Source organism: Molothrus ater, chromosome 14 (assembly GCF_012460135.2).
Source record: "Molothrus ater isolate BHLD 08-10-18 breed brown headed cowbird chromosome 14, BPBGC_Mater_1.1, whole genome shotgun sequence".
Lineage (NCBI taxonomy): Eukaryota > Metazoa > Chordata > Aves > Passeriformes > Icteridae > Molothrus > Molothrus ater.
Window position 1 is genome coordinate 8,388,530 of NC_050491.2, and position 27,841 is coordinate 8,416,370.

Here is a 27,841-nt window from a genome sequence, read left to right on the forward strand (position 1 = left end):
AAACTGAAGTGACAACTTAGAACTCCCTAGCTGTACCTTAAACACAGGGTGTTACTCTCCTCTGGATCTTGGTTAAGAAATGGTACAATAGTTTCATTTTCTTATTCCACTGACATACAGGGGAGAGGGACACTTCCCCATCTGCAGAATGACCATGCTAACTGGTAATTTAAAACCACTGTTCTCTTTGATTTTGTGAGCTAACTTTGCCTTTTGTAAAAATCCCCATATGACCTGCTGTGAGAGCAGAACTGCTAAGAACTTAATGAGAGCAGGCTACTCTGGAGATGGAAGGTTAAAATGAGGGAAGAATTTGGGCCATAAATACACATTATGAACAATTACATTAATTTATTTTGCACAAATGCATAGAAATATATGATTAATGAAAATGTAACACATACAATTAAAAACTGTGAATCTTACCTTTCACTTAACATCCTTTGGTTGCTAAATACTTCTGGGATATTTTTATTCTAAATTTCTACAGAGGTAATTTCTCCAGTTCCTTTTCTTTTATGAACATGTGATAAGCATGACTGAGCCAGGATTGTGTTTTACTACTCAACAAATCTGATTTCCTTTCTGTTTTTTATTGGGTAATTACTCCTGTAGATGTAACTGAGGATGGGCACAAGACAGGCTGTTGTAACTAGAATATATGAGCAATAAATCATGCAACATCACATCCAAACCCATTTACTTCTTATATCTTAACTAAATTAATAATATCACTCTTTGTGGAATTTCAGAGATCCCTGCAGGAACCCATTTCTTGTTCCTCAGTACTTCAGCCACAGATGAGATATTTGGCCCTCCATTTGGGTCAACAATATGACTACCAATAGCTTAATTGCTTTCTATTACACACATTATAGCCACTTACACTGGAAACTGTAATGAAAGAAATGGTTTCAAATTTTTGGCCTTTGACAGTGCCTGCTTCATGCAGACAGTTGGTAGGGTAGAAAGAGCAAATACATGAAACACAAAGCAAACATACCTGCAGCTCTAAGAACTACAGGTTCTTCGTGTCTGGTGAAGATCAAGAGACGAGTGGAGGGGATCTTGATTTCTCTTCCTCTGAAAGACAAGGCACCCACAGCTAAGGAAACATTTCATACACAGGCTATGTTGGTTTCTGTAAACAAAAGTGAAGACTATAAAGGTGATTCTATATAAAAAGTGGGGCACTGACTTTACAAAGTGAACTATGGCCATGTGCCAGACAGGTAGCCAGAGAAACGGTAAGAAAGAAACCTACAGAAGTTTGTGAAAGTTACAATCATTTGTGACAAAAAAGATAGTAAAATTAGATCCAATCCCATAGACAATTATCTCAGTAATGGAAGGGTATAATACACTAACAGGTATACTTAAATGTTTTATATAAGCTGCAAAAACAAAAAAATCATTACTACAGGAAACCAGTAATTTTGATTCCACAACTGCACAAAAGACTCTAAACAATATTTATTCAAAGAGAGAGAAAACAAATAGTTGTTCTTTCTACTAATGAAAGTTGAGAAGGAGTATGCAAATTATAGATTAGCTTGTACTTTCAGTAAGTATTTTCCAGTAGTCACATAGGAAAACATGAACAAATTAAGTTTTCAGGAATGCTAAGCACTCCTTTAAAGCCAGAGAGAACCTAGTGGAAAAATCCATTTTAAATAATTCTGTTTCTGCAGGTCCCTCCGGGTCTGATCACAAGTGTCCACCACCCCAAAATTCTGCATGACTTAATTATGCATAGGTGGCTTTCTCAACTCCCTAGCAAAAGCACTGGAAGTGCAATGTAAGAACAAAGGACTTTAAAAGAGACCAGAAAACAGTGATATGTTTCTTCTTACAGGGACAGATTATTCATAGTTACTGTCAAGCAAGCCCAGAGGTTGATGACTAAAAAAAAAATAAACAAAAAAAAAGAACCCAAGCCCTTTCTTTCAAAAGTTTTCCTTTCTTCTTCCCATGTATATCCTTCAGCAACCAGCCCAACTAAGCATGCAATGAACAAAGTTCACCTTGCTCTATACATTTAAAACCACTTTAAATTTTAATGTAAAAGTACAGAATGAAACTCAAACAATTAAGGAAATCTCAGCCTCACCCAACTGATGGACCAGGTAGAAAAGAATGAAAAATAAAAGGAATTAATCTTCAGAAACCAGTTCAATTCTACCAAGGGCTATTAACAATATAATGCAATATAATTGTACAGTTAATTCATGACACCATTAACTAATGGAGAGTTTAGTTGTGTATTTTTGTGCCAACATGTCTGAATGGCTTTAAAAACTATATTTAATCTCAGTATTCTAGTTAATTATTCTTGTTTTGGGAATAAATACATTTCTGCAGTTACAATCTATTTACTGCACTGCCATAACACTTAGGACTGCTAATCATGTACAGGAATATGCTATGTTAGATGATGTAAAAACATAAACCAAAAGAGTGCAGCTTCAACACTGTGAGCAGCCAGTGAATAGAGAATTATGAAAAAAAATGAGACATAAGCAATCAATGTGGCAAGTACAAGGCTTGGCATGTCAGCTTTCAAATTGAGTTACTGGACTTCAAAAAATATCTTTTCCCACACCTGAGAGGCAGAATGAAAGAAAACATAGGGCTATTTATCCCAAAACAAAACAAGTTGGTGATGGAAGCTGGTGTCAGGAATTGTTGAGAGTTGTCATCTCATAATGAATCATAGGGGAGGGAGTCCAAGAATGACCTTGAAAGCAAATCAAGACAGAAAGTAAAGAGATGTGTGGTCAAAATTACTGGCTAGGGAAATTATCTTTGCTGTTGTATTACAGGAAAAGGATTATTTTTACACTTGACATGACTGGTAGACAAATACCAGTCTCCTAACTCAAATAAAACGTACCTTTGGCAGGGAGTGAGAAGGCACCAGGAACAGCATCCGTGGCCAACACCCTGCCCTGCCCTGCAGTTTACGCACCCCACACCACAGCACAGGAACATGGCTCGGGTTCAGGGCTGTCACTGACCCGCCGTGTGCTCTGCCCACAACCTGGACAGTGTCCCCTGTGAGGACATCGGCGAGCGGGCAAAAGGAGGAATGAAGTACCAGGGGAAGAAAGTGTTGGGGAAGTGGGGAGAGAACTGGAAATGAGAGAGAACTACCCGCCCTCCAACATTAACTCTGAAACGGTGGGGCAGGTGTACATGTAATAACATCCAGCGCTGTATTTAATAAATGCAATTCACGTAAAGGGAGCGGAGATTTTTACACAGAAATGCCCATTAACCGTGAAACAGAATGATTTTGCTCTTCACTCTTCGTATTTTGACCTAAACCCTAGGAATTATGTCAGTGGCCTGCTCGGATCCCACAGGCAATGATTGCCCAGCGGTCACAGGAGTAACGCGGATTGTCACCACACTGCGACTGGCGGCGGGCAATCCCGCACCCCAGACAAGGGTGACACAGCACAGAAGGGATTCGAAAATAAACAACCCACTGCACGTCACCAACACCTCGCTGCCTCTGCCAGCGCAGGAAGCGGGGCATGAGGGGGCTGCGAGGGTTCTGAGGGTGCTGTGGGGGCTTGTGAGGATCCTGAGGAGGCTATGAGAGAATCTGTGAGGGCTTTGAGGGGGGCTATGAGAGTCTGTGAGGGTTTTGAGGGGCTGTGTGGGGGCTATAACAGAGTCTGTGGGTATTGTGAGTGGCTTTTAGAGGCTGAGAACATCTGTGGGGTCCGTGAGGGCGAGTGAGGCAGAACCCCGGGGTCGGACATGGCGCCCTGAGGGGGAGTCACGCGCAGTCCCTCACGCCCCCCGCCTTCGCACCGGCCGCTCGCGCTGGCGAGTTGTTTACTTCCTCTGCGGCGCGCGCTCCGTCCCCACCCCCCCCCGCGCGCCCTCCCCCCCGGCCAATGGCAGCCGCCGCCAGCTCCGCGCGCTAGGGGCGGGCCCCGCCCCGAAGGAACCGGGCAAACGCAACGTCAGCCGGTAGTGTTCGTCAGCCGGGGCTTTGCGCTGATTAGGCAAACTGCCTGCCCATCTTCTCAGTGCCCCTCCTTCCCCCGTACTCTGGCCGCCGAATACACAGCTCCCCCGCCTTGCCTCCCCCGTCTGTGTGTGTGAGGCGCGGATTGGCTGTCGGACCGACCGCTCAACACTACTGCCAATCACGGTCGGCCCCACCTCCTTCCCCAGCACAGGAAACACCCCTGCAGATCGCGGCCAGCCCGGGGCGGCCGCCGCCTCCCATTGGTCCGCCGTGTTGTCCGTCTTTCGTAGCCCCGCCTCCCCGGACAGGGCGCAGCGAAGCCCGCCTCTCCTCCTTGCGCCGCCCGCTGATTGGCTCGCTGCCGAAGGACTGCAGTTTCCTATTGGCTCTCCCACTGCCACTCTGGCGCGCGGCCCGGTCGGCTCGCCGCTGCCCCCTCGCCCCGCGCGCCGGGCGCCCCGCCCGCCGCCGCCCCGCCCTCCGCGGAGTCACGTGATGTTTTCGCCGCGGTGCCGCCGCCGCCGCCCGTGAGTGCGAGTGGCCGGAGCGACCGGGGGGAGCGCGGACCGGGCTGGGGGCGCAGGAGGCACCGCCCGCTTCCCATGCACGGGGCGCTTCTCCGGTGAGCGCGGATTCCCGCTGCCCGCCCTGTGCCGTGTCCCCGGCGGCACCGGACCCTGCGTGGCCCCTAAGATGGCGAGCGGGATGAATGGCCCGGCCGGCGGCGGCGGCGGCGGCGGCAGCAGCGAGGAGGAGCCGGGCGCCCGGCACACGGGAGGCGGAGCCGCGCCCCAGCAGGAGCCCGGCGTGCTCGGCGCGGCGGCGGGCGAGGGGGAGCCGGCGGCGGGCGAGGGCGGGCGCTGCCCGTCCCCTCAGCCGCACCACCTGCTGCTGCTGCTGCGGCGCTCGCCCAGCGCTTCGCTGTGCCCGGCGCCCGAGGCCGCCCCCGCGCCCGGCCGGGCCGTTCCCTCGGCGGGCCGCGGCGGGCAGCCCCCCCCGGCGGGCCGCGGCGCCGGTGAGGACGTGAGGAAATGCGGGTACCTGCGGAAGCAGAAGCACGGGCACAAGCGTTACTTCGTCCTGCGGGCCGAGAGCCACCTGGCCCCCGCCCGGCTGGAGTACTATGACAGCGAGAAGAAGTTCAAGAGCAGCCTCCGGGCGGCGGGGGCCGGCGGGGCGGCCGCGCTGTGCTGCCCCCCGCCCAAGCGGGTCATCCCCCTGTACCAGTGCTTCACCGTGAGCCGCCGCGCCGACGCTAAGCACAAGCACATCATCGCCCTGTACACCAAGGACGAGTACTTCGCCATGCTGGCCGAGAACGAAGCCGAGCAGGAGGCCTGGTACCAAGCCATCAGCGAGCTCATGAATCAGAGCAAGAGGGGCTTCCTGGAGCAGGAGGACCATGCCGATCAGCAGGTGGATGAGGATGATGAGCACTACGGGGCCACCCTGAGGCCTGGCACCGTGTTCAAGGAGGTGTGGCAGGTCAACGTGAAGCCCAAAGGCTTGGGACAAACGAAAAACCTCACTGGAGTGTACAGGTTGTGCCTCTCCAGCAAGGCCATCCACCTTGTCAAGCTGAACTCGGAGGTGCCCTCTGTTCACTTGCAGCTTATGAACATTCGCCGCTGCGGACACTCAGAGAATTTCTTCTTCATTGAAGTGGGCAGATCTGCCTCTATTGGGCCTGGAGAGCTCTGGATGCAAGTGGATGATTCGGTTGTTGCCCAAAATATGCACGAGACTTTTCTGGATACCATGAAAGCTCTAAAGGCCTTTGCAGAGTTTAGGCCCCGAAGCAAGAGCCAGTCTTCTGGTGGTGGCAGCGGTACCAATCCCATATCCTTCATCACCACCAGAAGGCACTTGGGCAACCTACCCCCCAGCCAGACAGGCTTGCAGAGAAGATCTAGAACTGAGAGCGTTGCTGGAGGCACTCCTCCTACCACCAAAAGCAACAACTCCTATCGCTTCAGAACCTCCAGTGAAGGAGAGGGAACCATGACTAGACCTTTTAGGTCAGTGACTGGGAGTCTGATACACCTGAATACTGCAAGGATGAATTTGGGCCGGCAAGAAGGGAGTGGAAGGTACGTGAGAGCCGCTTTCAGCTCATCTTACCACACCAGGTCTGCTTCGCTGCCTGTTTCTCATTTTCCCTCTACCACAAGTCCCATCAGTGTTTCTTCCAGCAGTGGCCATGGTTCTGCTTCGGACATGCTGACCAGGCCTTCTAGCTCATCTGTTTGTGGTTCCCCAAGTGATGGGGGATTCATCTCTTCCGATGAGTATGGCTCCAGCCCTGGAGATTTCAGGTACTTTAGGGTGAGGAGTAATACACCAGATTCCCTGGGAAACACACCACCTATCAGAGAGGAGAACTGTCTGAGTGAGTACATGTCCATGAATAAGCAACAGGGAGATGATGGCTCAAGAGATGATTATATGGAGGCTGAAAAATGCTTCAGGAAAAGAGCTTACTCTCTAACAAAGCCAACTTCTGTGGCAGTGCAGCAGAAGACAACGCAAACTACAGCTTTGTTGGATGAAGATTCTGCAGGAAATCATGGACGTTTACTTTACTCTGAAACACCAAAATTCAAAGATAACCATGAATTGGAGTACAGTGACACTAACCTTGATTCCATGTGTAACCAAAGCAGGAGTAAAGCCAGGGATGATGGGTACATGCCAATGATGCCAGGAGTCGCATCTTCTCTATCCAGCACCAGCGATTATTTGCCAATGACTCCTAAAAGCATGTCTGTTCCAAAACAGATTAACAATTCCTGGTCACCATCTCAGGTCGACTCCCGAGGCTATATGATGATGTTTCCAAAGGGCAGCTCTTCACCTGTACGGAGTCCTTTAACTGGATTTGCTTCTAAAGGAAGTAATGAGAAGATTGTAAACAACGAGTATATGGATATGTCACCTGGCAATTCAGTTCCAAAGCACCCCGGTGATTCAAATTATATTCATACCACTTCTGTTTCCAAAGGTTTTAGTTCATATTTTTCTTTGCCCCGAAGCTTTAAGGCATTATCAGGACAAAATGGTGACCACAGTGAATATGTTCCAATGTCTTCACCTGGAAAACTCTTGTACGGTGCACCAGAAAACGTAAAGGGGGTCAGCAGTGAGACTCTGGCTAATGGCATCTCTAAATTGCCGACGTTGAAGGGTTCGGATGAAGGGCTTGGGCAGAGCAGGGCTGCCAGGCCCACACGACTGCCCCTCGGTACGAGAGGGAGTAACACCATCCCCAGGATGTACGATCGCACAGTTCCACCCGAGCCAGCCAGTCCGGGTGAATACATCAATATTGATTTTAATGAGAAGGCGAGTAACACGCCCTATTCCTTATCTGCAGAAGGATCTCCATCATCTCTAGGCTCCAGCAGTGACCACAGGCAGTCACCGCTCTCTGATTACATGAGTGTTGACTTGGATGTGCAGTCACCAAAAGCAGCGAAGGAGCTGTCGAACTCTCTAACAGATATTTCAATTTATGCAAGTTCCAGTATTCCTAGAAACCAACCAAACCCTGACTATGCCAGGCTTTCATTTGGTGCTGCATGTGTTAGCACGGCAAGTAACAGGACTGATGACTACACTGAGATGACGTTCAACATGGCAGCCACACCACCAAGGCCATTTGCCACTGAATCTGATAGTGCTGGAAAGATGGACAGTCCTTCTTCCATCGTTAATAGACTCTGCATTGTGGATCGATATGCTGGTAGCAGTAGCTTCTCTGTCCCTAGCTCTGACCCTCCTATAGGACCGAAAGTGATTCGAGCTGACCCTCAAGGCAGGAGGAGACACAGTTCTGAAACATTCTCTTCTGCTGGGACTGTGACCACCTCATCCTCTTTCTTTACTGACAGTAGCAAAAGACACAGCTCTGCCTCATTTGACAACGTTTGGTTGAAACCGGATGAAAACATTTCTGATGGTCAGGAAAACAAAATGTCCAGGGATACCTCAACTGGATTTCAGAATGGCTTAAACTACATTGCTCTGAATTTACGTGATGACCCTCTAAGCTGTGAGGCGAATACTACAGCGCCAGCCTGCCATCTCCAAAATGGTACTTCAGGTTTGGACAGTGGAGCTTATGTAAGCATAGATTTCAGCAGATCAGATGGGCTGAAGTGTAACGCGAGAAAAGGTTTGTAACTTCAAAAGCACTTCCCTTTCATGCTTGCTTAACCATAGGAATTAGATTGTCTGCTTAGTGCTGTCTTCAGAGTGGGGTAAATGCTTTTTATAATCTCCCGTGTTATTCTAGTACAACCAGTTTGTTGTAGTGCAGCATCTGAACCGCTGAACAGCAGTGAAAGGGGATGTGGCCTAAAGCATTTATGTGCCTCTTCCAGGCAGTCAGAGGTGCTATCAAACTGTCGTCTGCCTTTTTTTTCCCTTTAATTAATTTTGCTAGCATAAGCATTAATGGTATTTCATGTTGTGAATTCTTGTCCTGAGGTTAGACTAGCTCTTCACTTCTGTTTTGCTATTTCCCTTCTTAGAACTAGATGACTCTTCATTTTTTTTTCCTGAACTGAAATTTTTGTTATTTAAAAGCTCAATATGGCTAATTTTGGTTTAGACCCCTAAATTTGAGGCTTAAATATATTTCTTAATGTAGTTGAAATCTATATTACAGCTTTTTTTAATGTTCAAATCTGCTCAGATTTATTTAGCTGAATCTTATGTAAACAGAACTCAGTTTTTTTTCCTTGAAGGTTTGGTGGCTGCTTGTGAGCTTTGGTCCCCACAGCATCTTTGTGTCCTCTGGAGAAGCCTGAGGACTTGGCTGACCAGTGTGGAGGGGGGCTCAGGCAGCTCATGGCCTTCCCATTCACCACCTAGGGCTCAGCTGAGCTGTCACCTTTCCCTGGGATGTGCCTCTTGTGTAGCAGGTGAGGGATGCCTGTGGTTGAGGAAGAGCAGGCTCTGAGCAGTCTTCCAGCTCTGAGACCTGCTCGGGGAGGCTGCTGCCTTTCAGGTTGCCAGTGTCTGACCCAGCGGTAAGGTAATGCAGTTTGAAGCGTGCATAAACATAAAGGCGTTGCAGGTGGGGAGGAAGAGTATGGGGAAGAGGAGGGACACTCCTGTTGATGTGATAAGCTCTCCTGGCGGGAGCAAAGCCAGTAATGAGTGGTGTCAGTGCATGTCCCCCGGCTGAGGGCCGTGTGTGTGTGAGTGCTGTGCTGGAAGCCTGGAGGAACAGTCATTGCTTTGGTGCCAGTGACCCACTGAACTCCTTACAGTCATTCACTCTGGTAGAAAACCATTTTTGTTGGAAATGATGTTTTCCTCTCTTTGCAAATGTACATATAGTCAGTAATTGTTGGATACCAAGAGGAAATATTTAATCATGGTTGGACATTGATACTTGTCTACTCTGTCCACAGATAAAGCAGTAAGGGGGCAGGCTGCTGCTGACTTTTATATTTTCAATATTTTTAGTTACAATCTTGAACACTGGAAGGATTTTTTTTTCTAGTTTTGCTTTAAAATTAAGTTTCTAAAGGTAGAAGGTGTTGCAGGAGCTTAAAATTGTGTAGCTTTTACTAGTGGAAAGTAGAAGCCTGACTCAGCTCGCATGCCATTCAGAGTCTGGCAGCACTGCTTGGGGCTGCTCAGAAATGTGTGGTTTGCCTTAGTGGTTTTTTTTCCTCTGCTTTGTTTTGTTGGTTGGAATCAAATTTAGAAGACGTTGAAAGTTGCCAGTCCAAGAAGTGCTTTCTTCCAAAGTCAGTCTTTGAGCACTTCAAAGATTTGTCTGCTAAATCTGCAGTCAGAGGCACACTGATTGCTGCAGCTAATTTGTTTGTTTTTTCATGTTTTTTTTTAAAGTACCTCCAAAACCAGCAGAATTTTAAACTTGTTCTTATTCCCCTTATATGACTGAAATCTGTGTTATAAAGTAATTTTTTTTTACATAATTAGGATGAAAAAAGAACAAATATATTTTCCTTTCAGCTGTATTGTAAATATTACATTGAAAAATATTTTACAAGAGATACTGTGTTTAGAAATTGTGTTTATGATAAGCATTTTGCTTACCGTTGCTGCAGCAAAGTATCTACAACCCTGTGCTTGGGGTTTTTTCCTTCCCTATTACAAGTTGCAGAGGAGTGAGAGGCATAACAGCTGCTGGCTTTTGTTGGGAATTGAAGTTTTCTGGAAATGAAATGCATTAAAAGGAAGCAGAAACAGCTCTGTGCAAAAAACCATGGGCTTTGCCAGGAAATCGAGCATCTTTATAGTCCTAATGAGAAACACAAAATTATACAAGGCCTAATAGTTTTCTGTGAAAGCAGTATAAAGTATTTCTGGTATATAGCAGGAGGGTAGATGGGGTGTGGACACTTATCACTTGTAGGGGCTCATGAAGGGGTGAACAGATTTTGGAATAGTCCAGGCTAAAAGCAGCTTGTCAGACTTGAATTTAGCACTGTAAATTGGTGGTATGTCTGTTTCTCAGGAGTGACTTAAAACTCTTGATTATAAGGATAGCTGTTTATTTTCACATATGAAATCATGTCTGAGCTATAGCAAGCACAATTTTAGAACTCTGTATTCTTTAAACAGCTTATTGGTTTCTATGGTAATAAAGCTTTTATTTTAATATTTAAGAAGTTTTCTGTAATCCAGAAAAAACATTTTCACATTCCAATTGGTAGTGAAAATAAAGCTTCAGTCTTAAACCTTTTGTCTCCTGAAGAGGTGTAGTGTGCCTTTAGGTAATTTATATTTTTAATACTTTTGGAGACTTAGCAGAACTGCGTGCTGTCTTTCTTACTGCATCTCATTTTTTCAGTCTCTCTGCCAGAAAAAGTGCTCTGTGGCTAAATCCATTCTTAAGGAAAATATTTAGCAGATGTATTTACCCTTAACTTCCTAGAAAGGAGCTATCCCCTCGGTATTCCATTCTGACAGGTAGAGAACTTCATCTCTTCTCCCTGAACCACAGTTTTATCGGAAGGAAAACACTTCCCAGCGTTGGATTGTTTGCTTTTTGTTTTTGTTTGCTTAAGTGGCATATTGTGTTCTGTGACTCAGCTGTGTTCTCCAAACTGCCGAGGGTGGTGGAGTGATTTCCAATGCATCGCTGCTCCCTCATTGTAATTCCCAAACTACTTATGGTTCAGGTTCACTGATGTGAATCAAACATTTTGTTTTCCCCTTCTCCATTCATGGCATGTATGGAGGAGGGGGAGAGCACAAATGTGGAATGGTAACTAGGCCTGACTTGTTATTAAACTTTTTTTTAGGGGTTTAGGCAAAGCTGAGCTCAGGTTTTATGTTGATAACGATAATAAGAATATAAGATACTGATTTTCAATGCTTGCAGTTTAAGGAGGTCATTAGCAAAACAATTTCATCATGAAATTGTTACACAATATTGAAGCAAGTGGTTTGCAGTTTTGATTACATGAATCTGAGTCATGACATTTTGTGCTAGGAGTACAGAACACTAAAGCTACTTCAAACAGGGCTTAGCTAATGTATACCTTGTTATTGGACCTTGTAGAAACTAAGCAGGATAATGAGAATGGGCAGTAATAAAATGCATAATGAGTCCTGTATAATACAAGTTTCTTCAGTCTTAATTAGAAATATTATACCTTCAAAGATACCCTGGACTCAAAAACCAGCTGTTTAGAGTAAATGTAATGTTCAGCTTAATAGCAGCTCAGCTATTTTACACCCACTCTTCAATCTTATCTGCTACTCTGTGGTACTTACCTGATATTCTAGCGCTATACTATTATTTAAGATGTTCTGTGAAGTGCAGGATTATAACATAATTGTTCCTCACCTTTTTAATCTCTCCTGTTCCAGACTGGGTGAGAGTGCTGTGTATACTTGGGAAGCTGAGAGGAAGGAAAACTACAACAGCTGTAAAGCAAAACTTATGTTTTAAATTGTCCAAATCCTTTCTGGTAACTTGCATATTTCAAATGCAAAATCTTGAAGAATATAAGGAACAGTATATACTTTAAGAAATTCAGAAGCTGAAAGTTTTAGCTATTACTAATATAGTAAATTACAGTTTATGGGATATGAAGCAAATAACCACTCCTTTTGGGTTTCTAAGTAGTGGTTTTAAAGTTTGTTTCAAACTGAGGCTCTTCTCTATTGGCAGAATACTTAAGGCAGGGGCCCATTTAAAAATAATTTGAAGAACTCTACTGCAGCACATCCAAATGCTGCTGTGTATCCTACATCTTTGAAGTAGTGCTGGGATAATAATTCTTAAAAAAACCCAAACAGCTCAAACCATTTTAATCTTGCTGTAACAGATGCCACTTTAATAATATTGGGTAACTTGCAGCTATGCTTAAAAATACCCAGGGTAATTTCTTCTTGAGTAGTATGTGAGCTGCTGAAGGCAGAACAGATTTTTGCCATGTGGCGTGGGAGTGAGTTAATTATGACATATTTGACCAAGAATCAGTTCAGTTTTACTGTACTTTGGTGAGAAAGTCTGAGACAAGAATGTTCCCCTGCCATTGAAAGAGAACGCTTACTTGGAGTTAGTGTTGAAATACTTCTGAAAATACTTCAGCTTTCCAGACTTCAAATCCATAGTTGCAGCTGATTTGGAAATCTAAAACCTTTCCCTTGTAGCTGTGTAGTAGGTGAAAGCATTGGCTGCAGGCTGCAGGGAGGTCTGGGAGTGTAATCCACCATGGGTTTAGCATGCTTTTTGTGGCTGTTTTTGGGTTTGTTTTGTTTTTTATTTTAAAGTCTTCTGTTGAAATCTTAAATGCATTATTTCCCTTTTACTCTTCCCTCTACAGCTTCACATTTTCCCCTCCTCCCTTGATGTCTGAGGGCCCCTTGTTCCCCTGTTGCTGGGGCAGCAGGTTGGAGCTGCAGAGGGTGGGCAGCGCTGTTTGGTCTTTCCAGAGGCTGTATTCCAGCATGTGATTACTGGGCTGGTTTGTCACTAGGTATTTCTTTGGGGTTTTTGTATGTCCAGTGGTATGTTAGCAGTAGGTAGAGTTTGGGTTTGCTTTTCTCTGCATATGGTCTTTTTTTAATGAAAGGATCTTTAATACATTTTCGTCATTTTGATTGCTCGGGGGAGGATTTATACCTTGAGGTTTTGGGTGGTACTAAAAAGAGCTTATAGTGCTGTGTTGTACCTTGGTGTGTGTGTGCTCTGTTTGTGGGTCTGTGGTGCTCCCAAAACCATGCTGAATTCTGTTGATTGCGCTAACAAGTTTGTTTTTCTGAGCTGAAGAAGGAAACAAACTCCAGAGTTCTATTTTAGGTACTGTTGTGATCAAATGTGGCATTCTTCAGCTCTAAGGAAAATGGAGTGATAAAACTGGAAGGCAGGTGTGAGAGAGTCAAACTCTTTGGAGCCGAGGATGTACTGTTACTGCTGTTTTCTCTTAAAAATGGCCTATTGTTTTACAACACTACCTTAAATGGTGTGCAATGACTAGGCTGGAGAACTGTTTGATGGTCCACCCTGAAAATTTGCTCTTTAACTTTTTTCAGTTCATGTTCTAAATATTCTCAACAATCCTATGAGAATACAAGTTGCACTGTTGTCTTGCAGGTTTAGGCAGTGACAAGGGAAAAATGGAGAAGTGTGTTCCACTTTTAATCAAGCTCTGCAACTCTGTGAAGGTCACTCAAGCTTAGGGATGGGTTATGATTTACTTGAGAGGCAGAGCTGTGATCAGGAAGGGATTTCTGACATACTTGAGGGCAGTGGGAAGACAAAGGTAAATGAGCCTGACTCATCAAAGGCATTTCAGAGATCTTGCTGAGTATCTTATCTAAATGATCTTGAACATATATAAGTGTTAGGATTTGTGGAGATTTTGCTTCAGGTGTAGCATTACCCCAGGAGCAACAGGGTTAGTAGACTTAGCAAGAATTTTCTGCCCTCTTCAAGTCATGAGCTGTATCTTAAGGGCCAGAGGTTGCTTATTTCCAGACATTATTTTTCTGTTGATTTAGATCTATGGTTGGATGCAAACCATTGAGACTGCACCTGTGTGTATACATGTGTTTCTGTGCCAGTAACTCGTGAGTTGTGTGAGGTCTAATCTTTTTTATTCTTCCAAGAAGAGTGGGTTTTTGAAAGCAGTGGCTTATACTGAAATTGTTATAGTTAAGATTTGGCTGTAATTCCAAGGTAAAGATACAACTTATTGTGACTCAAGAAAACTGAAAGCTTTAATAAATTACTACTAAAGGTAAATAGGGGTTGTATTCACTGCATAGCATATGTATGTTATGAACTTCTATAAATACCAAACTGGATTATTATTTAGGGCATAAATAGATAAGAATAGTACTTCGTTTTTGCTAGGGTATGAAAGGCTGATAAATACGCTGCCTACTTGGAGGAAGGTTCCCCTTTTGGTAGAAAAGAATTTTGCAGAAAGACTGAGAATATCAAAATGCCTTTTTTTTCCTTCTGAAAATTGTAGGAAGTAATATCAAAAGGGCTGCAAAAAACCCTATTGAAATTGGTTTCTGAATTTATTGAGGCACTGTTGAGGGATACTCTCCTTCCACAGGGAATAGTGTGATTCTGTTCCTGTACTCATGCTGACCCAGTTGGGTTTATTGTTTAGGTTCTTGCTGACCAGATGAATTAACCATGTAACTTTTTTTCCTGCTGGATAGCCTGAACCTGAATTATTTTTGGGAACTATTGCAACTAGTGCTTTTTGTTAGCCAGATCTCTCAGGCTAGCGGGAGCTTGGGAAGTTCTTAGTGCCAGTGAAGCAGATGTTGTATCATTGATAAGTATGTCCTGATTGCATACTAGCCCAGGCAGAGCTTTTCCTGTGAGCTGTGGATAGGTAATTTGTATGAAACCCCTGTTCAAGCTATTGACAGGCACTGGCATTTCTGTTTGCTCTATGGAATTATTTTGAATCTTAAGTTAAACTGTTAGAACAATTTGTAAGCTCTTTGCTTTTCCGGTGGTACATTGCTCCGTAACAACATTTGGTTTTTGTTTGAAATTTCGTGTGAAATGCTTTGGGAGGCTTTTTTTGTCTATATTTCACTGTGTGATGTTTTTTTTGGGGTGGGTGGGATTTGTATTTAAGTGTTTGTAGAACAAGATGTTTTTAAATTGCAGATTGTGGTGAACAGGAAATCAGTTAGAAATGAGCTGAAAAAATGAACAGATTTGATCTTGAGGTCATTCAGACATTATTACAACAGTCTGTTAATGAAAGCATGTAGCTCCAGACAGGATCTCTCCAGACAGGATCTCTACTTGTGGAACCTGAACAGGTAGACAGGAGAGAGGTCCCCATATGGTGCCACAAATGTAAATGTGTTGGTCCCTCTCCTAAGGAGCTTACAATTTAAAGATGAAACTAAAGAGATGGATGAAACCTAATGTGCTGGGGTGGAGAGGAAGATAGAGATCAAGGCTGCTGCCATTGGCAGAGTCCAGATAAGAGTGTGGAGCGATAAAAGGCTGCTGAGAGTGGTTGTAGGAGAGGAAGCTGGTGTAGGCACTTGGAAGGGTATGCACATGGCAGGGAGCAAGGGAAGGTAGTGTTGTAATGGTTTAAATGACTTGAAAAGGATGAGGTGAATGTCAGAACACTGGCCAGGATATTAATCTTGGTAAGAGGAATGTGGGCCAACATGTATCTCTGAGTTAGGAACACGTCCCAGGAACTTCTCCCTTTTAGATGTGGAATGTGATTTTTTTCCCCCCCCTGTTTTTATTTATTTTTCCTTTCTGTAAGTTTTCCTGCAGACCTGTGGCTGGTAGATTTGGTGTGAGCAGGTATGCATACCAGAACTCAGGATCACCCAGTGCAGCATCCCTTGGCAGTTCATGTGGTGTCTGGGGGGGCACTGGGGCCTCTGTTCTTGGTGAGACTTTGCTCCAGAAGCAGCCAGGCTGGTGGAACTGCCTTGCCATTACTACTGGCTTGTTCTTGGGGTGTTTTTAGGTGGCATCTCTGAGTTCAGGCAGTCTTCTAGCATTGGAGGGAAGGCACAGTGGAGCTTGGAAGATAGTCACCTTTAGGATTTATAACCAATGTCCCAGAGCCCATCTCTAGGTGGGGAGGTCTGCATGGGACCTGCTCATTGCTGCTGGGTGCTGTCAGCTGCAGGAATGATTCCTGTGGAGGCTGGAGTGCAGCACAGTCACTTTCACTGGAGAAAGTGACTTTATTTCTGTATCTGTAGATCAGGTTGAACCAACACTGCAGTGGTTTTGGGTAAATCTGGAAGTGGTGGCAGCATCGAGGCTTGATTCACTGTTGAGGGTATGAGTGATTGAAATATTAATATTGACATGTTCCATAAGGCAGACCCTAAACAAGAATTGGACACTGTTGATTAAACGTTGTCTGTGTTTAGAGTCAGTTTAACTGTGTCCTTGTCAGCTCCCAAACTGCTCCTGGAAGCTGGAAGTGCAATCCTTGGCTCTTGGGCATGTCCTGAGGTTTGAGAAGATGTTGCTTCACATATGCAGTCCAATCTGAACCTTTCTTTTCCTCTCCTGTGTGAGCCAGGCTTTGGGGTGTCCTAATATTAATGGAGAGTCAATGATGTAAAAATTAGGAAATGTAAAAAATTGATGCATGCCACTGCTATGTGTGATAGCAGAGAGTGACTGATAGCAAAGATCTATTTATTTTTCTATGCAGGCACACATGAGCCTGCACAGGTGTGTAACTGTGTAGGTATTTGGCTGTGTAGTAACTTTGCCTTTGACAATCATTTATGGCACTAGAGGTGAAAGAAAAAGGTGGTGCTGAATGCTTGCAGGTGTTGAGGTCTAAAGTGGTTGAGAAGAGGGAAGGAATGAATTACAACAGGTGAAACTCATGTAGAAAGGAAGTTTTGGGAAAGGTGGTTTGGAAGGTGGGGAGCTGTTCCATTAGTCATGAGTGACCCTGCCCTTTCTCTTGGTTGTGTTCCTAAGAACAGTTTGGCTCACTCAAGCCCCAGACCTGTGCCTGCAAGCAGACACTACCCAGCAGAGGAAGAGCAGGGCAGGTGTGTATAATACCTCCCACAAACACACACCCAAGCCTCTGATTTTTTTTTCTTTCTTTTTTTTTTTTTTTCCCCCCCAGCTTGGGGGATTTCTTGAGCCCAATGTAGTTTGTCTGTTTTATAATTCAAGTCTGTTTTATAATTCTTTAATCCAAGTACTTTTCCAATCTCTCTCTGATCCTGTGTAAACTCCTTTTATCCAATCCCCCAATCCATCAGGACATGCTGCCTGCAGTCCTCTGTGCATTTTGGACCCTGCTCTATACCAGCTTAGTTTGGCAGCCCCTGGTTTGTGCAGAGGAAGAGATAACAAATCTTATCTTTTTTCTCCAGGCCACTTAGGATTGTGTAGATGCTGTGCCCTCCTGTGCCTTAGGCTTGTTCAGAGTGTTGTACCACATGCACTGTGGACCTGTGCTGTAATCTGAGTTTTTAAAATTTCCTGTTATGTTCTTTGCAGGCTGAAGGGTCTTGTTACCAGTCTATGCCTCACTGGGAAGTTGTGTCACACCTTGCAGGAGTTTTCTCTGCACTACTGAAAGTTCCCAAGTATTCCAAGTCCTTTCTGGATGCAGGAGGCAGGGCTGTATGCACAGAGGTGTTTGCTGTGGCTGGTTTCTCTCCTGTTTGTTTCCAGACAGTTCATAATGCCCACTTTGCAGCAAGAGCACAGACAGGAAATATTCCTCTCTATTGGCACTCAGGGCTCCTGACCTTTGTCATGGGAGCAGAGGGAATTGCAGCAGGTGGTATTCTCAGAAGCCACACAAACAACTTTGTTTTTTTTGGCTAAAATTTACCCATATTTTCTGTGGTTCAGGTCAGGTGCAGTAACTCACACACTTGCTAGCAATTTGAGTTGGTATTAGACCTCTGCCAAAACTGCAGGCAAGTTGACTAATTCTAGGAATAGTATCAGCAGCAGAGATGACATTAGAGAGTGTGCATACAGCCTTCCTAGAAACAACCCTGCTGTTTATTCCAACAGGAAAAGAAGCCACTGTTGCAAGAGATAAGACATTTCTGCTAAGTGAGTAGAAATTATCTGAAAGCATGGGAGAGGTTTTTAGCTTGTAAAATTGCTGAGCACTAATAGTAGCAAACCTGTGTTTTGAATGAACAGTTCTGGGATATTGGTACCAATTGCTGTGTTTAAATATTTTACCCAGTGAAAAGTGGGTCATGCAATAAAGTGGTTTTCTTTAACCAAATTTTGCACTTTTTTTTGCTTGTGGAAAGTCAGTAAAATTATAGGTTCAACATAAATTAGTTAGCTGATTTTGAGCATCATTAGTCTGTTGTTGGCTGAAGAAAGTACGTGGAATATGTGCTTGGTGGTCAGCAGGTAGTTGAAGACCTTGCCAGATCAGGCTGTCTCTGTGTCAGGGCCTTGTTTGGGTCACACAGGCACCATAACTCACGTGTGAGGGATGCAGCAAGTGGGTCAGGTTTTGATTTGTATTTGTAGACTTGGTGTCTGCCAGGTGCAAATTAAGACATCTGGCTTTTCTCAAGTAACTCTGCTTGCCTCTAGCAAGGTCTAAAACTATGCCATTCAAATAAGAATTCCAAGAAATAGGACAATGGCATGGGATAGTATCTGTGTATTTGGTAAAATTCGGAGCAAAAGAAAAATTTTCACTGATTTGGGAAGAAAGTATTTGGGCAAATGAGCCCTCCCTGGCCTGCCTGCCATGGGGAAGGCTCCATGTGGAACTCGCTGCTGTGCTCCTGCCCCAGCCTGGCTGCTGAACAAAATGCTTTTGGATGCCACGTTGTGTCCTGAGGTTGTGCTGGGTTTAGTGCTTTCCTGAACAACAGGAATATTGTGTGGCTGTGTGCACAAAAAGTCTAGGGCTGCTCTGCTGCTTTTGATCTGCATAAATCAGATTAATTCTGATTTCCCCCTAACCTGAAGTTCAGGAAATGGAGAACTTCAGCAGTGTTCTCCAGAAAGCATTAAGCTGTCTTAGTCTTTGACATGGAGATTTTAATAATTTAATTATCTTAAATTAATATCTTCTGTAAGCAAAGCTTTTATCCTTTTAGGAATCAATTGCAGAATTATGTCTGTAAAAGCCTTTCCTGTAAAAACAGGTATTATTTAGGATGGATTTCTTTGAGAGAATTAGGGTATGTCTGCTGTGTTCTCAGAACCTCTCAGTATGTTTCAAAGTGTCCTGACTTGTATGGCCTTGATAATTCAGACAGAGGAAATGAAGTGTAAATTCCTTATATTCTCATCTCATACATTTTCAAGTGGAACACACTGGGTTTGCATCTAATGAATTACAGCTGATTTATATCTCTGCCCCATATTTTTATAAAACTATGTGATTTTTGCATAGAAAACTTGCAGAATGCTTTCTCAGTGTGTTCCTTAATTTTAAATAAAATGTCTTTCAGCAATGCTGCCATCCTGCTTTAAATATTTGCCCCTTAGTTCTCTTCTGCCTTGTGATCTTTTTCCTCTGATTGTTCATCAGCAAAATTCAGACAGCTGCTTGATCCCATCTTAAACTGATGAATTGAAATGGAATTGTGTGGAATTTTCCAAACTTTGCTTCTGTATTTCGTGAGATGAACTTTGAAAATGTTTGGATGCTGTCTAGACTCGTTTTCCATATTAAACATTGATAAGAAGTTGAATTTGTAGTATTGTCAATAGTCTGAAGCAGTAGAGGTCAATTTTGAATAAAGGCTGAAGCTTTTGTGCAAAATCTATTAATAGAGCTGAAGTTTGGATCGGAAAGCCCAGTGTAGGGTGCAATGCAATGAGAACTACTTAGAGTAGTATATTTCTGGGCTGCTTTGAAAGGTTTTTGCAGAGGTTTTTTTGCTGCTTGTTTGTTGTCATGATCAGTTATCAGATTTTCTTTTTTTTTTTTTTTAGAGTGTGTAGATTTTCTTAGAAGAGCTTGTGACAGTCCAGGAACAGCTGTGTGTTTACACTGCAAGCGAAAGTTCTGTCTCATCTGGCCACCGAGCTTTACTTGGTGCATTTGTGTTGGAGAACTTCAGGGGAATGCTGGGTTACTCTGTGAGGATGTACCTCTTGTCTCTGCAAGTTCACATCTCATAATTTGTTTATCTTATAGAAGAGTTTCTTCATCCCTTTTCCTGTCAGCTTCCTTTACTGTTCAGTCAGTGCTGAGTTAAATCCATTCGTATGGGATCTGGTATGAAGTGTTAATCTGGTTTTTATTGTTGATCAGCAATTCTCATATCTGTACTATTAACATAGGAAATTGATGTCTAAGGAATCTTAGATTATGAGACTGAAATAAGATTATTCAGCTTCACAGAAGCCCTGCTGTTTTCTTCAAGCACTGCATGGCCTCATTAGGTTTCCTTCACCAACTGGTTAATGAAAAAATGGAAGCAGTTCAGGTGTGGGAGAGAAGAACCATCAAGAAGCTTCATGTGCAAGTTCTTTTGCAAACTCTGAAAATAAGGCCACTTGACCCAGCCCAGCTCCAGGGATGGGGGTCTGGGAATCCTGCCAGGGCTCTGCTCTGTGACTGCACAGCTGCCTTGGGCTGCAGACCCCACTCACCCCTGGCTGCAGCCTCCACTGCTGTGACAGGGGATTTCTGGGATGCTGGAGGTTCCTGCTGGGTGACCTGTGGGCCTTTGGCTGCAGCACAAATGGACTCCTGAGGTGGCCCTTGGGAATGGTGGTGACTGCAGCACTTTGTGGGAGGGATCTTGCAAGACTTTGGTCTCCTCTTAGATTTCAGATGAAATACTTTTCTTTTATGTGGTCAAGTTTCACAAGTTGCTCTTAGCCTTTTCTGTCTGAGAAAAGATGTATGATAAATGTGATATATATGATATGTGTCCATATATACATATACAAATCTGTGTGTGTGTGTGTGTGTGTATATATATATATATCTGCTTGATACTTTCATACTGAAAAAGTGCTGATGACTCAGGACACCAGCTAGCTGTACTGCTCCAACTGCAATATTGCAATTTCCAGCTTTAATAAGGGGATTAGAGAAGTGGTGACAACCAATAGCTCCATGTATGGAAGACTCAAGGGTTTATGGAATGACATCAGCTTGTAAGTGATTATGTGAAACTCACTTATGTTTATTTACAGTTCACACAATTCTGTTTTACCTTAAAAATGGAGAAGAAACATGTTGAAGTGTAGTTTATAAATCATGGAGGCAGGAAATTAATGAGCTCTTGTTTAGGATGTGCAGAGTTTTGGGAAGGGGAGATGCTGCAGGGAGGTCTGAGGCTTTCTTCTGGTTTCTGATAAATGAATCTGTGCTGTTTGAGGTCCTGCCCAGAGTTACCTGATGCTCTTGCTTTGGTTGCCATGCTGCTGCAGTATATCAGGCTGCTTCAGAGAATTAAACTTAGGACTTAAGCAGGCTTGGGGTTTTTTTTTGTTCTTAAGCCCTTCCCCTCCTTAAATGTAATTTGGCATTAGTTTATGAAAATTTTCAAAACATTTTATGTGTAAATACTGAGTTCTGCCATATGGGATTGTCTGAATCAAGCAACTGGGCCTTTGCTCTTCAAAATGTTTTGGGGATGTGTTTGGAGAGATTAGAATAACTTGTCAAACAGCTTTCAGGTGTGTCTTGTGTGTAAGGCGTGGAGGAAAAATGTCCTGACAAAAGCAGAGACAGTTTTTGAAGTTCCTTTTATGTGAGCTTACAGGTCCACAGCAAGGAAAGGGTGGGGGGTAGCTGGTAAAGTTAATTTTTATTGAGTATAAGTTTAATATAGAAGCTTTAACTGTTTTAATGTTTGACTTGCATGCATCACTGAGGTGTGATTCATTGCAAGCTGTGGTGCATATTTTCATTCTTTGGTCTTACAACAAAACAATATTTTTCTGAAGAGGAAAATTATTTCAGAAATAATAGCTTCAGTTGGCTTTTGTGAAAACAAAGCCATTGCTGACCACATCATGCTCTGTGAGTACCAAGCAATAGCTTTTTGTAGTGAACTTATGATGTCTCTGAAATAACACAAGAGATTCTCAAGTTGTGGGTGTATCTTGGCTGTTTCTTCCTTTAATTGAGAAAAACTAAGTTGCTGTATTTTTGAAATCACTGAAATATTGGAAAAATGAAACACAGCAGCCTGGACCTTGGTGAGGGTTGTGTGGGATTAAAAGGGATTTCTCCTGAAGTGGAAGGACCCCTCTTTACTTCCACACTGCTGCCAGCCCTGCCATTGCCTTTGCCCCTCTGTCTCTGAAGCCACAGGCAGCTCTTGCTGAGTGCTGGGATGGGGCAGGGCTGCTCAGCTGAGCTTTGGTCTTTTTTCTCTTTTTTAGCTTTCTTATTTCTTTTAGCTGGACAGAAGTCAGAATTTCTTTAGCACAGGGTGGAGTTTGCGTGTGCATACCTCATGATTGGTTTGTAAGTAACCATACAGGTTTGCAGTATTACACATAATGCTTGTTCTTTACATGGTCATCTTTTCTTTGGCATATCCCTGGAGTAGAGGCAAGGAAGACCTATGAGATCTTCAGCAGTGAGATGTAGCTGATATCCTTGTGACCACCAGAAGAGCATGGGCAGGATTAAGCCCCGAAACCTCTTCCTCTGTTCTAAGGGTCTGTGCTGCCATTGCTGTGCTGTGTAATGAAGTGTTCCCATATTGCAGCTCAGGCTCCCAGAACCAGGAGGGAGCTGGCACTGTGTGGCTTTGAGGGAAAAAGTAGCTGACATTTTCTGTATGTGTTGTTTTCTTGAGCCTAAACCTCTTGCACTCATTGTTTCTCAATGACAGCAACTGGCTGTTTCCTTCTTCACTGTATTGCAAGGAAACATCCTGCAGGTATGTACCTCAAACCCTGCAGAGAAGGTGGGCACAGACATCTGCCTGGCAGAGGACAGTGCCCTCAGTCTTGGCTGAGAGGACAGAAATGGTGGAAGAGGACATCTGTCTCAGCTGGGAGAGTGTGATTCACTGGCTGGCTTGGCAGTAGCCCTCCAGACTGAAAATTGGTGCTCACGTTGGCTCGGCTGGGGGCGAAAGGGGTTTTGTAGAGAGCTGGAAAGTGACTTTTTATATGTTCCTCCTTTGTGTTCATGCAACTGCAGAAGGCATTTGCATGCCCTTCATCACTTTGTCTTCCATGTCAGGAAACTCCTGAGTTGCTCTCACCTTGGCATGTGCATGGTTAATTGCAGGGCTGATGTTCTGCTTTGAGGGCAGGCTCCCTCCTGTTTTCATTTGTGCCTCGTGGCCCATCTGTACCTTCCTGCAATACAAGAGTATATTTTCTGCCCCTCATTTTAGCAAGTGCTTGGATTTCTGCCTTTTCCAGTCAGTTTGGAGCCCCTGAAGAAGGGAGCTGGCTGTAGCTGTGTGCTTTTGTACTTGGGTGTGTTGCCTTTCAGTGAGACTTCCTTCAAAAAGGGACGAGTGTGCTGTGAGGTGTTTCTAATGAACTAAATAAAGCTTTTTCCTGAAAAGCTGAGGACAGGGCACGCAGCTGTCAGGACTTGCTGCTCCTTGCTTGGAGCAGGCAGTGCAGGAGTGTTGGTGTTGCAGCTGTGCCCTGCTGGCAGTGTTGGCTGCAGGGTCGCTCACACCTGGTGAGCTCTGCTGGGGCTCTCTGTGCTGCACCTCGGCAGGGCAGCAGGGACAGTGCAGGGGGAGCTCTGAGCCTTGGGCTGTCCCAGCACGGGCTGGCTGCTGCCCCAGTTCCTGTCCCATGTACACGTGTCACTGTGGCTGCAGTGGCTCTTCAGTGCTTGTTTCAGGCTCCATCGTTCTGCCTTCCCTCAGGATCTCTGGGGGGCTGGCAGCTGGGAGTGTCCCCTCCCTCTGCGAAGGAGCTCTCACTCCTGCAGTGGATAAGCTCCATGTGTTCTCCTCCCTAGAAAACATTCTTTTCTGATATAACTTACATCTGAAATGTCACTGACTTTTTTTTTCCCCCCCTCCTTTCTAGACTGATTGCATTGCCATGGAAACCATTGTTGGAAGAGAAGACTTTTCTGCTGGTAACTCCAGAAACTGTGTGGTGCTTTTGGAAGCAAAGCTCAGCTCCAGCCGGCTACTTTCATTTCCACCAGCACGGACATAGACACACATCCTTCTCATTAGTTTTTTTCATAGACATCGGCTCTCTACAATTGAATTAATTTGAATTGACGTTTTTTCATAGCTGTGCTTTGGTGATGGAATTTGGTCTTTCATGTCATATCTATTTGGGAGGCAGTGTGAATGCTAATAGGAGATCCCTGTATGTCCCTTTCTTCTTCCTGCCTCTGTTGTTAATTTTTAAAAAAAATTTATATTCTGAGAAGTCAAAGCTGGTTTCTGATTGTCTGTTTAACATGGGTTTTACTTCTCTGGTACATTAACAAGTGGTTAGCTTAAAACATGTATTGCTTAGAAATACTTTGGCAGTTCAGGATTTTTCCAGGTGACTGGGCAGAAGGAGGGAGGGAGAGGTGCACATTAGCTTGAGGGGTGAACCCATGGGACTGGATGGGTCTGAGAAAATGAGACCTCTTCTGCCTTTTTTTTTCTTTTTTTTTTAAGGTTTTGCTTTTATGGTACAAGAGGTATTTCTTGAGCATAGGCTAGAGGCTTTTCAGTCAAGTGTCTGTCAGAGCTTAAACGGAAATTTTTTTTTGCTCAGAATTTTGGTATGTACAAAGTAGGATTAATGGGCTGGTTGTCTTGTAGATTGTTTTTGTTCTTGTTTATAAATATGAATTGTGTAAAATGAGGTTTTTGTTCATGGATTCGAATGGAGAACTGCGGAGTCGTATCCAATGTTTGTGACTTCTGCATTAGACTTATCAGCTGTAGCTTTTTAAAGGGAAACCACCCTAATTGATCTTACTTTCAACCAAAGTCCCACTTTTAATTTGGGACTATTTTTGTTCCTTTTTTCTGGCATAATAGGGAAATAAAGTAAAATGTTGGCTCATCGATTGTCTTTATCCCACTGACAGAAATGTGAACAATGACTATTTGACATTTTTTAAAATAAGCCCTGATTTTTCTACAATTTAAGTGCTTCACTCTTGTACTGAATTTTTTTTGGTTGAAATGAGTTTAGCTTTTTAACACTGCTACGAACTTAAAAGAGCATGACACTCGTCATTGGTACATGCAATGGATTATAAAAGGCACTGACGATTGCTAAAGGGTTTCAAAGTGGTACACAAATCCTCATGCTGTACTGCACCACACAGCTGAGAATCCTCCACATGTATATTGTACAACGGATGGGCCAGGCTGCCTCACCTCCAACAGACAACCTTCACATTGCTGGTACAGTTTGTGTAACAAATCAGACACTGTCAGCTTGGATTGTTCAGTGACCTGTACCAGATCTACTTCTGAGTAGTAATGAAATGTACATGTCACTAAAATATGAGGTGATTGTTTTGGGGTTTTTTTAGGAAACATGGTACCAATCAGTTTACACAGTGTCTAGTGACAGGAAAAACTGTTGCTACAGGGTTTAAAAGCACAGACCTGTTTTTGATTCTGGAAGAGAAGTTTCAGTTGGTACAATTACTTGCTGCTAAACATACAGGAATTAAAAACACGACCACTTTTACAGACCATGATACTGTCTTGCCATATAGCTGTTGGTTGGTCTCATAAATGAATAATGCAATACGTACACAGCTTTTTATAAAGCTTTACATCTTTTCTAAGAAATCAAAATTTGGTGAAGATAGTTCTAAACATTTAATGTGAAAGGAAAAGGTTGTTTTGAAGAAATTTGTTACATACTTATTTCATATTAGAGTCCCTGAGGCTGCCATTGTACAATATACAGCACTGATTTAATACATGCTGAATAAATAAGTAAATGGGTAACCTCAAGTATAGTGGTACAAATACTAATAGGTACGGCATAATAAATATGCAATCTTTTTGAATCTCTTAGTTTACAGCAACTAATTTATTCAGTATTGTGCTGGAAGAACATTTTCAGATGATGTAAAACATATCACTATATATACTACCTTCCAGCTACCCGTTTATGCTGCTGTATAGTATGAAAATACCAATGATAGAACAATGTTTGTCCTGTAAATTTAATTTGATATTGGACAGTTATTGTCTGTACAAACTAAAACATATATGGTTGAAACTGTTCATTATATTTGCTATTTCTGCTCCACAGATCTGTTTTAAAGTTGGGCTGATTGATCTGGCTTTGTCTTCCATTGTAAATATTGTTCTGTTGTTTTCTTTGTAAAACACATCGCGTTTGCGGTTTTGGGAGACTGGCTTGAAGCTCTGTATAGTGTTTATATTTATCTGACTTGGCTTTCCATAGAGCTACTTGCAGTAAATACGTGTTCATGTAGCTCCGTGTCTGTGTTTTATTTTTAAACAAACTTCTGGGTTTTTCTGTCAGACCTCGTGCTGCAGCTGCTTCTCCTGAAAGTGGTTTTGTCACCCTGGATCCCTGAGGATTTGGAGAGGTTTTAGCACTGGTTCAAGGTAGTGATTCCCTATCTCTCCAGTTTTCTTTGCCTTTTCACTCTAGTTTAGAATTTAAGATACAGAAAAACACCCAGAATTTTCTTTGCCATGGATTCATATTGCCTGTAAACAGTTATGCTTTGGAGTGAAAACAACAACAACAAAATATATATATAAAATCAGTGACCAATACATTTTCTGCTTTAAATGTAGAAGGCATGAACAAAAAATTGTTCATGAACAATTGAACACAAACTTTGTCCATGATTGGATAGGGAAATCTCATGATCAAAAAGTACTAGTCCTCAAAGAAATTTTCAGCAATTCATTATCAAATAGGGGGCCTGACTTTGGGGCAGGAGGCAACAGGTGTGTTTTGGTGTTGTATCTTTTGCAATGACATTTTGGTTTTAAAGATACACTAAATAGGTCTCAGTATGCGAAACCCAAACACAAACAGATAATCTCATCACTTCAAGTAATGCACCTACCTGTAAAAACAACTGAAGTCAGAAAATACCAACAAAAGGTAGTGCCTTCAGATTCCTTACTGACATGAAGGATCTGGCAAATAATGTTCTATAGCAAGAGGCTTTTATCCATAGATGGGAATGTATATCATCTCCATAGATGTGGGTGATTACTGTGAAATATGTTGGATGAGACCTTTCTTTAAAATTCCCCAAATTCTTGCCCTGTTAATCAGAATAGTACATTGAAACAACTCCCTGGAAGGGTCAGCTTTGCTGTAAGAATAGGGTTTTCCTCAAGTAAACCAGTCTTTTCCTTTGGGCCCCTTTGCATAGTGTGGAGCCTGTATTGGGAAGGAAAAGGGAATAGTGCTGCTCAACTACAGCAAAAAGATCCCTACCAGCAGTGCAAACAGTGACAGTTGTCCAAACTCTGTCCAGACTGTTGTGACAGTGTCACAGTAAGTGCTGCAAACTACCTCTGACTGATTGGAGTTGAAATGGGGCCAACTGCCTGAGTGTTGTGGTTTTTTATGTGGGGAGACACAATTTTACACTGATTTTTCAAGCCCTTTTGCGTGCCTGAGCTCTCTTGCATCTGAAGGGACCTTGTTAGAGGTACCAGGTATCAATACAATCTGTATTGCATTGTTTTTTATCCCTGCATCCTCTTTTGGCTATAATAATAGTGATTCCTCAAATACATATATATTTATATATATAACTTAGAAGTTTCTCCCCTCCTTTGTCCATGCAGAGCATGTCTTGGGGAGAGCAGGGGCTCTGAGCTTTTTTTGCATGTCTGGAAGATAGAAACTTCTCCCTCTCATCCCCTTTTGCTAAAGAAACACACCAAGCTTTGGTTACTTTGGTTTCCTTCTGAATTAATTTCCAACTTTTTAAAGCAGCATCATGT

General features: G+C 43.4%; 1 protein-coding gene across 1 annotated transcript; it reads left to right on the top strand.

The window, feature by feature from the left end:
* The first annotated feature begins 4,492 nt into the window (after window positions 1-4,492).
* On the top strand, window positions 4,493-26,336 carry IRS4 (insulin receptor substrate 4). The gene is made up of 2 exons (XM_036402076.2): window positions 4,493-8,159; window positions 23,946-26,336. The coding sequence occupies exons 1-2, from the start codon at window positions 4,679-4,681 to the stop codon at window positions 23,948-23,950; spliced, it is 3,486 nt and encodes a 1,161-aa protein (XP_036257969.1). The 5' UTR covers window positions 4,493-4,678; the 3' UTR covers window positions 23,951-26,336.
* Window positions 26,337-27,841: the final 1,505 nt, after the last annotated feature.

Bases quoted from the DNA above. Each gene is read 5' to 3' on its own strand.
- IRS4 (XM_036402076.2), top strand. From the start codon at position 4,679: ATGGCGAGCGGGATGAATGGCCCGGCCGGCGGCGGCGGCGGCGGCGGC.